A 13,706-nucleotide genomic window follows, 5' to 3' on the forward strand; every position below is an offset into this window, starting at 1 on the left:
TAAAAAGTTTTTTAGATTAATTAGATTTTTCATAAAGGTCTTAAAAAACAAATTAGTAAAAAGGTAAACAAATAAATAAACAAATAAACAAAAACAAACTAACAAACAATGATAGATTTCTAGAATTATCAATAGATAACTAGAACAAATGATAGACAGCTGGAACGAATGATAGCTAGAACGAATGATAGAATGAACAATAAGGATAGATAGATAGATAGATAGATAGATAGATAGATAGATAGATAGATAGATAGATAGATAGATAGATAGATAGATAGATAGATAGATAGATAGATAGATAGATAGATAGATATAAAGAACAATAGAACGAACAAATGATAAACAGAAAGACAGACAGACAGACAGACAGACAGACGGAACTAAGGATAGATAGCTAGAATTAACGATAAATAGCTAAAACGAACGATATAGATAGATAGAACGTACAATAGAAAAATCAAGACAGAATGTGCCTGACAAATAAAATAAATACATAGTTTTAGATTAGTTTAACTTTAGAGCGTTGGTTTTGCATAAGTTAGGTGCCTAACAATTAAATTAAATAAATAAATAAAACAAAGTATTTTAGGTTAGTTTCACTCTTGGCCCGTTTCCGTAGTGGTTCGGTACAGTTCGGTACGCTTTTATGGCCATTTTCACTGCCTAAAGGTACCTAAAAGCGAACCCTACCATACCACTTTTTGGTACACTTTGCAAAGGGTACCTAGCATGGCAAAAGGGTACCAAAAGGCAGAGCTAGACGTGCAGCTAAACGGTATTGGTTTACAGAGAAACATCAGTTGCGCACACAGAAGCAGGAGAATGAAAACAAAGAAACTGCTATTTTTAAATACAAAGCCGACACATTACATTGTAATACTATATGCTAGAGCTGCACTATAAAGGTTATTATGAGTGGGCTATTATTACTGTTATTTCTCAAACATACAGTAAAAAAACTATTATAATATTATGTGTAGCTCTACTGTTGGTTAAAATGCTCAATTTGGTATAGACTTGGAATGGGTGACTTGAACAGACTTTAGTTCACTAGTCATTGATGCACAGTAAAGTGATTACATCAGAATAAACTTCTTATAATTCTGATGTTGAATCATTATGTTTGAGAAATATGCTTGTAATCTGTCACTGACAGCATTATTAAACCATTTTTTTACTGATAAAATCAGACATTTGACATCATCAGATTCCCTCTTGCATTATATTCAACATTATATAGGCTAGATAAGTTAACTAGAACTGTTAAACATTTATTCACATGTAAAACACTGTGTTCGCTATGAATGAAAAAACACATTAAATGCTTGTCACAATCATACTCTATAAAACAATATGATTATTTAAATGATGTGTTTGCATTTGGTTTCATTTTTACTGCTAAGTGCGGTTCATACTTCTCGCGCGGCTCCCAAACGATCACTCTGTGCCACAAACTGAATGTTATTTATAACTTTATTACCTGTTTTTCACAGCCTGTGCAGGCTTTAGTTTTCACTAAAGTAGACTTCATTCACATGGGTGCACCTGCCCTCTCTGTGGTAACAAATCAAAGTCAGCTTACATCACGTGTGATTTCACAGCTGCAAATATATCATTATATTAAGACAGAAATGGCGTTTTTGAGTGAATTATACCCTGTAATTACAGTATGCGACTCTTTCAACACCATTTCAACACCATTGGTGTCCACGGTGCTGAACAACCTATGTAAAACAATGTGAACACTTTCTCATACGATATGTGAACGACCAGTACAACTTTACTTTGTCATTTTCTCGAGCGAGAATGACATCAACTGGAACTTTCTGTCGTACACCAAGCCCACCAAAGCCCACCCTTGGTACCCTTTAGGCAGTGAAAATGCAAGCCTGATAAAGATGACCCATACTGACCTGTACTGTACTGTATCGTACTGTACCAGTAAGTGTAAATGGGCCATTTAAGGCTTTGGGCTTGCATAAATTGTGGCAAACAATTAAATAAATGATTAAATAAATGATTAAATAAATAAATAAATAAATAAATATTTCTAGGCTAGTTTTAATTCAGGGTTTTTGTTTTGCATAAATTCAGTGCCTTCCAAACAAACAAACAAACAAACAAACAAACAAACCAATAAATAAATAAATAAATAAATAAATAATAGATAAATAAAAATGTTTTAGGTTAGTTTTACTTTAGGGTTTTAGTTTTGCTTAAATTAAGCAGCTAACAATTAATTAAATAAAAAGAAAAACAAAATCACTCACTTCCAGAAAGAAGTTGACAAGGTATGGGTCCTGCTTAAGTTTGGCACAGACTGTACACAGAAACTGGATCTCTTCATTCTCTGTAGGAGCAGCCAGAACCTCCCCGCACAGGCGAACCAGTTTCTGGAGAAAAATAAACAGCGTCATGAACTTTTACACAGTATTTACAGAGTGAAGACAGTTTAAAACTGTATATCTGACTACCTGTACAGGTCTGTGAACATTGATGTGAGGCAGGAGAGGTTGGCGAATTCGACCCAAGAGCTTGGTGTAGAAACTCAAAACTTGCTGTTTCATTCCAGGAGGACACTAAAGGAAAGAAAAAAAAATGAATGCCTGTTTTTCTAGTTCACTGATCCTTATTCAAAGCATTACACATGTTAAAGCAACATCAATTTACTGTACAAGAGATATGTTTCATTAAAATGATGAAACAGCATACTTGCTTTACATATTTTAATAAGTGCATTTTAGGATAAATCATATAAATTTTATTTTTTTTTTAAATAATAATAAAAACTTCCTGCTGGCAAATATGTAAAATATCACAATGCAGCATAAAGCATAGTGGTAGAGCATAAATAAATAAAATGACATTTAATTAGTATTTTTGGGCTGCAATGTAATCTTGAAATAGAGTCTTTTATGTTTTTTGTCCTAGAAATGCCTCTACTGTTACATTGAATGCCATTTTACAGCGTGTCTCCTGTAAATCATTGTAAAACACTTGTGAAAAAGTCACATATTAATGTAAACATTAATAATATATAGTTGTAATAAACGTACTGCACTGAAAAAAGATATCTGGAAAATTGTTGCAAACAATTTATGCGTTGAATTTAATAAATTAAATTTTGTAATGTTCAACTTTCTTCTTTTATTTCTATATATATATATATATATATATATATATATATATATATATATATATATATATATATATATATATATATATATATATGACGAACAGTTGCAAATATTCTATTCTATTTTTCTTTAAAGCAAGAAAATGGTTTGCACTCCTTGGTGATATTTTAGACAGCCTGCAGTTATTTCCTAATGAGTCAAAGCAACTGACAGTCTCTTTTCACCAAACATGACTCACAGTAAATGAGTAGGTCTCTTCTGACCACACGTTATTTACAAATATCTTTGCCATCTTCCACAATCTAGTGAGGAGTGTTCTGAAGCAAACAACAGAGTGTGTGAGTGCTTCAAATTAGGGTTGGGCGATTTCGACCAATTTGGCATCTTTTGATGTAAAATGTAAAATGGACGATGGCATCGTCGTCGTAGGTGGCGGTGAATAAATTATTTATGAATAATTAATTAATCCATAACAAATGAATTAATTGTAGCCTACCGTTTCAACCACCTGACCTCAGCTCTACTACCTTAGCTCTGGGTTCAGCTTTGGGCCGCTTCAGCTAATAGCAGAACAGAAACTACTGGGAAGGTGGGGATAAAGATAGTGTCGCCCCATCTGATTGATCAAATTTAGATAAACAACCAAAGCATAAAATAAGTTTATCCAGTGGTGGAAAGAGTACTGAAACAATCATACTTGGGTAAAAGTACCATTACTTGACTAAAAATGTAGAGTAAAAGTATCTGTTGTAGATATTACTCAACAAATGAGTAAAAAGTAGCCCTTTCAAAAGTACTCAAGAGTAGTGAGTGTTACGCTGTAAAAAGCTGATGCATTTACATGTGACTTGTGGATGTGTGTAAACTAGGGATGGGAAGATTCATCGATATGTATCGATACGCGGTCATGCGCGTGCACGATGCGAGTGCATCGGTTGAGCAGCAGAGGATGAATGAAATTTTGGAAGCAAATCGAGATGCATCGGTTTTTGCGAGATGCATCGATTTTTCCGAGATACAGCTTATATTTTTAATATAGAATGTATTTTTTATTTATTAGCAAGTGTTGTCAACCTGTTTTTGGCGCATAATTTAATCGACCTACATAAAGTAAGCCTTAGCAACGTATTTGCGGATGTGTACACTTACACTACAACTCAGTGTATCAGGTGTGCGGATGAAGCTAGTAGTGCGCCCTCAGAAAGCGCGAGAAGCAAAACAAACATTTTATTCCTCACTGAGTTTTAAATCTAAAGTATGGCAACATTATGGATTTAAGGATGGACGACATGACAGGACAGATGCAATTTGCAAAATGTGCTGCGCATCTGTAAAATACGCGGGCAGTACGAGTAATCTGAAATCCCACTTGAAGCGGCGCCACGGTGTTGTTGTGAAAGCATCTTCCAGTGTTCCTGCATCCCCGGCTTTCGCACTGCTTCAACTGTAGCTACCAGCTCCAAAAGTGGTGAGAAAAGCATTGCAAGTTTTTTTTCCATGCGCAACAGTTTTGTGCGCTCTACGCCAATAACGAATGCTATTGCATTGTTCATCTGCAAAGATATTCAGCCTAGTGTCACGGAGAACAAGGTTTTAAACACCTCCTCCTGTTAATTTTTATTTAATTATAATAATAATAATAATAATAATAATAATAATAATAATAATAATGATAAAAATAATGGGTGTCACGGTGGCACAGTGGGTAGTATGACCACCTCACAGCAAGAAGATTGCTGGTTTGTTATATTTTTATTAGCCTGTTGTTTACAGTGACAGTGATGTTTCAAAGCAGCATAACACTGCTAGTTCACGACCTTAAGTTTTGAATATTCAGTGGCAAAATATATCTTTGTAAAACTTGTTTTCATAGTTGAAAAGTTAAATCACAATTCTTGTTGTGCAATGCTAAACCTTTATGTTGAAAGAGTGCAAATATATATATATATATATATATATATATATATATATATATATATATATATATATATATATATATATATATATATTTTTTTTTTATATATATATTGCACTTATACATTCTGTTTATCTTGAAAATACTTAAATAATATGTGCTATATGTATTAAAATGGCCCTCTACTGTAAACTGACACTCTGGCTCTGAGAGAAGAGCCAGTTTGTAAAAAAAGTCTTGGTTTTGCTTGGTTTATAAATAATCAAACTCATTCAATAGCACAGCATCCTCTTTCACATCATCTCATAAACTTGATCTAATTAGTTAGTGCTGAAATATCGCATCGTATCGTGATATGGGTGTGAATCGTATCGTGTTGCATCGCAATATGTCACAAATGTATCGCTAATATATCGGATCGTATTCTTTGTATCGAGATGCGTATCGGATCGGCATTATAGCTTAGATGCCCAACCCTAGTGTAAACGTAACATTCTGAAGTGCATTTAGTTATTGCCCAGCAGGTACACAACGCCATAAGATGTTATTATTAGGTTACATTTAGGTTGTAATGTCAGGTGACCAAAATTTTACATCTAGCCAGCGTCTAAGTACAACGTTATTTTTATGTCCAATAACGACGTCAAATGACGTTGATATTTGGTTGTTTTTAGGTTGTTAGAAATTGACCAAAATCCAACGACAAGCCAACATCTTAAACCAACATCATATTGACGTCAAATACTGACATTTATTCGTCAGGTACGGCAACCAAAACCCAACATTTGATAGACGTGATAGTGGTAACGTCCACACAACGTCAAGCTGTAACATCATTAGACATTAATATTTGCAAGCTGATTTTTATTTCCAAACAAAATGCATCGTCCCCACGACAGTGGGGTACAACCAGGCCCGGATTAAGAATTAAGGCACAATCTCTTGTAGGCCCCTACCTGGCTGCACCACTATAGTTGAATAAAAAAAATAAGACTAATATAATATTGCCCCCATCACATATACATATACAGTACATCGGTACATATATAGTCTACAAAAGATTTAACTTATTTATAAAGCATTTGAAGCAAACTTTGACAAAAAAAAATACTAATATAACTAGTGAAAATGAATGGATTTTAATATACTTGTTCAAGTTCACAGAAGCAGTACTAAAATATATATATTTAAGAGTATTTTTAATGTGTAACATCTACAAACTTATAATGCATATGATTTGGATATAACATCTCTCCAATCCAGTTCTATGAATCTGAGTCTTCTATAATACACACACTTATGAATGATTCCTACTTGTCTTCCTCGTGATGAAGAGTAGGCAATATCTGATATGTAATGTGTAAAAAAAGATGAACGTGTTCATCAGATGCTGGATTCGAACCGAGTTAATGATCGATGACGTCAAAACATATTGCCATGCGCTTTACGTACTACACCACTCACACTGCTGTTTGTCACGCTCTTTAGTTATGTTGTCTCTGTCAATCAATTGGTGATGGGCGGGAATCCCTCAACTAGTTTATTCCAACGAGGTGCGCTATTTGCACTTAGCCTAAATAGCCACTACAAAATCTGCATTTTTTCTCCCCTAACAGGGGCCCCAAGTGCGCACGGGTCCCTGGGCCTTTGCCCATAAGTTAATTCGGCCCAGGGTACAACTTCAATCTGACGTCATGTTAACATCTTTTGCCTGCTGGGTGTTTAAGGCCATTTCGGTCATCATACAGTAAACATCCGTCATTTTTAATCAGTGACATGCATCTAAACAGTCTCTGGATTAATGCGTGTAAAGATTTTAGACATCTTCTTGGACACTTTTTATGCTTAGAAACAGTTTACTGCAATTATAAATCGACTGTGTCTTGAGGTAGTTCATAATAATGCAATTTAGCTCTATGTGCGATTCGATTGGACAGCTTTCTAATCCCCATAGACAATGCAGGTTAAAGGAAAGTAGAGGAGTAAAAGTACCAATACAGCACTAAAAAAGTACTCAAGGGAAAGTAAAAGTAAACATTTTTCAAACTACTTAATAAATCACAATTCCTGAGAAAAACTACTCAATTAGAGTAGCTTGAGTATTTGTAATTTGTTACTTTACACTAGGGTTGGGCCAAAAGACGATGTCAGTCCATCGCCGATGGCCTATAAACTTCACGATGCTGAGCCGGCATTGTGATCCATCGCCCCGCCACATTTACATTGATATATAACTTATTATTTGCATGATATCTTAATAGCAATGTCGGTCTTTTTATGAGCTGTGTTAAGGCAAGTGTCAAGCATTGCAGGCTTTTTTTTTTACTTCAGCAGGTTCACATAACAACTATTTATCTATTCCTGAGTGCTGCGTTTGGCATTTTTAGGTGCAAAGATGCATTCTGCATCACCTAAATCCGTGCACGCGGATTTAGGTCGCATAGATAAAAATTTGGGCGCATATATGACCAAAACGATTGAGCCCTAGCATCTTTACTAGTTATTATTTCCTCATAATAATAATAAAATAAGGAAGTTATCATCAATCACAATACAAATTACAATGAACTCCAAACAAACTCGTCTCCTCCACCAGCTGTGGGAAAAAAACAAAAACCATTATAACAACACAGATCACTCTGCCTATTCAGAGTCCCGCAGAAAAAAGTGATTGATAGGTGCTAATTTGTGTGTAACTTTATTTATTTATTTATTTATTTATGGTTTGGTTATGGGTAAAGCAAAGACCATGTGGGTCAGGTAGTGAAAACGGTAGGCTACAATTAATTAATTTGTTATGAATTAATTGATATTTAACAACAACCACCCCCACCTATGACAACGATGCCATCGTCCATCGCAATGTTTTACATTAGACATTGTACGATGCCAAATTGATCAAAATCGCCCAACCCTACTTTACACCACTGAATTTAATCACACACTCCTGCATTATGTATTGACCTTATTCTAAAATGCGGAAGTGCGCCTGTTTTCGCAATTGTTTTAGAACTTCCGTTTCAGTCGCCTATAGGAGAAATGACAAGGAATAATAAACGTCAAAAAACGGTCAAACTACTTGCTCTACAAACAAATGTTTGCATGACTATACATACCAAGTAGAATAATATAACAAGGAAATATCAGTTTGCAACATCAAACAGCGAAACGAGCAGTTTTAAATGTCTTAAAATGAATGGAAGTGAATGAGACCAGAAGTCTCGTGCCAAAAAGATTCAAATGGCAGCGCCCGCTCGTCTGCGGAGAATAAGGTCAATAGTTCATATACTCTATCGCGATGACAATAAGTTTGTGCAGCCCTATCAGAAATGTCAAATTTCAATTTACCCCTGCGCTGTCCACATGTGATTGGATTGACAAATGCATCTTACTCCCAGACATCTATTCTAAACCAGGTGGAAACCAGTGCAAAAAACTCACATCTGCTTTGCCCAGGGTGTAGAGAGTCTCCAGTATCTTATGGTGGAGAAGATATTCCATACAGGGTCCCGTCTCTCCTGACTCCCTCTCCCTCTCCTCCTGGGTCAGAATATCCAGCATCTGCTCCAGGTGGGAGGGAATGTTGGTGTCTGTCACGGGAGCTTTGTCATCTGCAAAAACATGAACAGGTGATCACAAATGGTTTCTTGGTCCTGGTAATTTAGCACAACAAAGTGAGATTGACTGCAGATCTCTTACCTGAGGTTTCTATGTAATAATGTGTGATGGCCTTCCAATGATAGACGAAATCTTCTTGCAATGGCAGTGACGGCGCAAGCTAAAAAAGAAATAATTAATTAATAGCGACAAAATACCTGTCGTCACTGGTTTGCTTGGTTTGGGACTTGTGGAGCTGCGGATAGATGGATTTGCTCTTCAGTGTTTGGACTTTCAGCTGTGAAAATTAAACCACACTGAACTAAACTAAACTGAACCTAAACTCTAAAAACTGGACTGATATAGTTTCATATTCTTGTAATCTTCTATGTTAAGCTGATTTGACACAATCTACATTGTAAAACCGCTATAGAAATAAAGATTAATTGAATTAAACTTAACACCCCAAACATTATCATATACAGTAGCACACAAACATATGCCCAAAGATTGTCTGATTGCATCATGGAAATGATAAAATATATAAAAACCAAGTGTGTTCAGTGAAGATGAGCTACTTTTGTCAGAAAAATGTTTTAATTTTTTTTTTTTTTTTTTTTTTACTGGTTTTAGTAGACAACTTTTTGCCTCAACCTGACGAGTGCTATAAACATTTCATCATCATTAAAAGCGCCTTCCTATTTTACCATGATTTTGTTAGCATGTCTATTGTCTAGATCAGAGATGCCCAAACTAGGGTGCTTTGATTAGGTGACCTTTGATTTGGCCCTCCATCCCATCTGAGAAGAGAGGGAGAATGATGGGAAATTTAAGGGGAATGGCGTTAACAGGGATTGTCGATTCTAATTTAACATAACTTTGGTTTTTTAACTGCTGAGCTACAAAAAAGCAAACTGAAATTAAATTTTTCAATTAAATATTGTAAATGAATCAGATATAAAACAACAATACAGTCACTTGATGGATAGCAAGTGCAGAAGACATCAGCAAGCGAATCAAGGCAAAGTGTATTTTTCAGTGTTATAAATGGAATTGTTAATGATTTTATTGTAAGAAGTTCATTCATTACAAAATATACAAAAATGTATAATTATTTATACAAATAAAGTATTTTAAATGTAATAAATAATAGTATTAATTCAATTATATAATGAAGTATAATAATAAATTATGAAATGTATATGTAAAATGTAATAATAAAATATGGAATGTAAACAATAACAATGGTCCCAAGGCATTTAAATTTCAGGCCTCGACAATAAGGACTGTCCGATGGCCCAGGGTCAGTCAGCGTGAGAGATGCTCGGCACAGTAGACAGGATTGTAACTGGCCCGATCGGAACAGCGCTGCCTTATCACTAAAGTTTAATTTGGATCCAACTGTTTGTAAACTGCATTGCAAATACAGGGTGCTTTCACGCCCAGATGTTTGTTTTGGAACCGTTCTCGTTTGCCCAGTAAGCGCGGTTCGTTTGGCATATGTGAATTCAGCGCTCAGATCTGGGCCAAATCAATCTGCCCGAGACCGAGGTGGTTCAGGCCTGGATTGGCAAATCGGGATTACTGGGAGAATTTCTGGTGGGCCGGTCCATTTTTTTGTCCGCGAGGGCCGGTGTACCTAGCTACACACTCTCAGCAGTCTCACTTTTTTCATTTATTTATTTATTTGACCATAGCCTCACTGTTTTTAATCATTGTTTTGTCGCAGCTCCACTCCTTTTATTTATTTTTTCGCAGCCCCATGAGCAAAATGCAGCCTGCAGGTTAATGATAAAGTAACTATCATTCGACCCCAAACAGTGGCACCCTAGTGAATGTAAGAATGCGAATAATTAATATTAATGAACAATACACCAGGGGGCTGTTCCAGAAAGCAGGTTATGTGACATACACGGGTAAGTTTGAGAGTAAGTAGGTGGATAACCTCAACTTTGGTTCCAAAATCGGAGGTAACTTCTGGGTATGTTAAGTAGCCATAGCAACTTACTCTCTGAAGATAACCTGCTCCGGAGCAGGTTATGTTCAGAGAGTAAGTTGCTATGTTTCAGAGTTTGTCTGTTTCAGAGAGTTTACTGAGCATTGCGTGCTCTTTTGATGAGAATATTTATGGATGTGGACACACAGATACAAGTTTTTTTTTTGTTGTGAGAGGGTTATAAGTGCATAGTTTTTTTCCTAACCAAATTCATAATGTTAATGTATTTAACAAACCTTTATGAAATCAAATGTGACAAACCGCGGGTCTGCGCTTACCATAAAAAACATTCAGTGCAGCTCTTTGTATTCGCGTCAGGGCATTTTAGGCAACTGTACAATGTGGCAGTAGGACCACCTGTACAGTATGCCTGGCACTGAACAGTTTTTTACACTTTTGTACAGTTCCTTGGTCATACATTACTGCGTATCATTACACAGATGATTTAGACCACGGGAATAGCGTAGTGGACAGTGTGTCGATAAAGAACAACGGAGCGCACAACGGAGCGAGTTCGAATCTCACTTACAGATCTTGTGTTTTTTCTCTCCTTCTGCACCCTCACATTTTTCTGTATAATATTATAAGTGGCAGCTTTGTCTTTTGTAGGAAAATATATCTTTAATTTAAGATGTAGGACGTCGTTCTTATATATACATTCACGCACACACACCTACATTTTTTAAATATTTTTTTTCAGGGTTTCTAAATGCTATTGTGTGCATTAATTGCAGCCGATTTTAAAGCTCCTTCAGTCACTAAAGGACACTGATAATATAACATTTGTCCAAAGTATAAGTGTGCAGGTACAACTTAATTTTCTATCTTTAATCTTTTGGTGTTTCAACTATTAAACTCATTACTGCTTCCACTTACCAGCTCATCACACACCCCACCTCATCACTATATGTTGAGGCTAAATGGCTGATTTTCAGGAAGTAATGATTTAAGTGTATAACACAAATATAGTAAAAAAAAAAAAAAAAAAAACTATAAAGCAAATGTTGCTTAACACAATGTTTATTTTTATTATATTTGTATTATAAAATAGAATCATTACTGGGCACTACATTGTTACTTGCTGGAGGACAAAAGATACCCTTTTCTGCCTTATACGATGACACGTACCTGCAGCCTGACCCAGAGGAAATCTCAGTGACCCAAGCAGACAAAACAGATGGAAGAGTGCTAAAAAATATTTAATTAGTCAAAAAACTATGTTTAATCAAATAGTTTGGTCTGTTCATTTCTTCATTTCCTAAAATAAAATGAATGATTTTTTTACACTGCTTTATACATGCACGTTTCAACGTGTAACATATTTTTCATATACATTTCTCACCTTAAGTTGATGCTCATGTGACTTTATCTTTGAAGATGGACCTTATACAGCTACTTTAGAATTTAAATATGTAGATAAAAGATTTTGTGATCCAAGAGTAATATTCAAATATGGAAAAATGCAGAAAATTCTTACACTGCTTGTTAGTTGAGGCAGAAGGAACTTCGTCTGCATGCAAAATAAAAAGAACCTAAAGCTGTCTGACAACAATCACTTACAACAGTGACAGAGTGTGTGGTTTAAGTCAAAAACTCAACCACTGAAAAGCCTTTATTATAGGACACAGCAGTTAGACAGGTTTCTATTAGCTGCATGTCAGAAAGAATATTCTAGTGTTAAATAAAGAGCTCCAGCAATTAAATATTACCTTTTATCATAATGTTTCTGTGTTTAATGACTTTGGACAGAGTTCTAGCTCCAGAAAGATTACAATTTCTATAAGCCTTATTAGTCAATACACATATTGTGGCCTTAAGAAATTAATGGCAAGAAAAATAAATGCATGAATGGTTACACAGCATACTCAAAAAGGATGTTAAAGAGTAGTTTAATTTATCAGTACAATAAAATGGAGGGTGGCATGTGTAATTTAATGAACTAATAAATTTTCTTATTATTTATTTTTTATTTTCTTATCTATTTCTTATTCTATATTTCTTTCCTTCGTTGAAGCAGATGTGTAATCTCTGTGTTTAAAACCTCCAGCTTCGCCTCTGTAAAGTGCGTTGCCCTTTTTTTCTCACCGTGACTTTCTATGGTGACTCGTGAATTCGGCGATCTACTGAAAATGCCTTCAGGTGTGTGGCGTGCACGCGCATTAACCCGCGGTTATCTTGAGGAGGTTGATTTAACTAACTCTTGTCACCTGTTTTGGAACCAACATACTCGCGGTAAGCAGGTTTTGGGTAAATCAACCGAGAGTTTAGGTTTTAGCAGATGGTAAGTTAACCCAGCTTTCTGGAATACCCCCCTGCTCAGTGAATATCAGATTCTTCACAACATTAATAAATATGACATAACTGGATCATAAATGTAAAAAGGGGAGAAAAAGATTAAGCCATTAGATGACAGTATAATGCTTATTTTTTTATTCCATGCGAACCGGCATAACAGCGCCTTTGTGTTTCAATGGTCAGCATGTTGCGTTATGCCGCCGCCAACCCGAGTTGACAAATTTTCGCCAAAATATCAAAACTGTTTCTGCATTTTTTGTGTAAGCAAGTATTATACAGTGCTTAAAACATCTCTGATAATGTTTTCAAACAATTTTTTTTTGACTTACCAAAATCACACAAGTGGTAATTTCACATCTGTCCCACTCATAACGGAGAGATTCATAACAGAGATTTTTCCTCAAGAATGCAAAAAAATGTTAAATAAAATAAAATCAACAATTTCTGTTCTATAGTGAGCCGACTCTTATTCTTTTGATTAGCATAGTTTATTTTGAGTTGTGCAGTTTAATTCACACAATTTCTACAAAGTATTTTGTATACTCTAAACTTTCATACTTTTTTGGTCACATCTATAACGCATGTTTATTTTCCTCATTTAAAAAATAAAAAATGTTTACAGACTGATATTTTTCTGCTCCCATAATTCTGTGGTAAGTTGTTTTGGAAAACATAAACAGATATTTTAATATAATGTAAACATATACCTTCTATATGGATTTATGTTTTGAAATTTTACTCCAAATGTCACATCCATAACAGC

The 13,706-nt window shown here is 35.1% G+C and overlaps 1 protein-coding gene across 2 annotated transcripts in view; it reads right to left on the bottom strand.

The window, feature by feature from the left end:
* fhip2a (FHF complex subunit HOOK interacting protein 2) overlaps positions 1 to 13,706 on the bottom strand; it is a 35,207-nt gene that overhangs the window by 20,102 nt on the left and 1,399 nt on the right. For both annotated transcript variants that reach the window (NM_001328189.2, NM_001089566.3), the window contains 4 exon segments: positions 2,274 to 2,396; positions 2,478 to 2,582; positions 8,497 to 8,666; positions 8,755 to 8,833. In NM_001328189.2, coding sequence (NP_001315118.1) covers positions 2,274 to 2,396; positions 2,478 to 2,582; positions 8,497 to 8,666; positions 8,755 to 8,833 — 477 coding nt within the window.

This window comes from Danio rerio, chromosome 13 (assembly GCF_052040795.2).
Source record: "Danio rerio strain M-AB ecotype USA chromosome 13, GRCz13ab, whole genome shotgun sequence".
NCBI classification, from domain to species: Eukaryota; Metazoa; Chordata; class Actinopteri; order Cypriniformes; family Danionidae; genus Danio; species Danio rerio.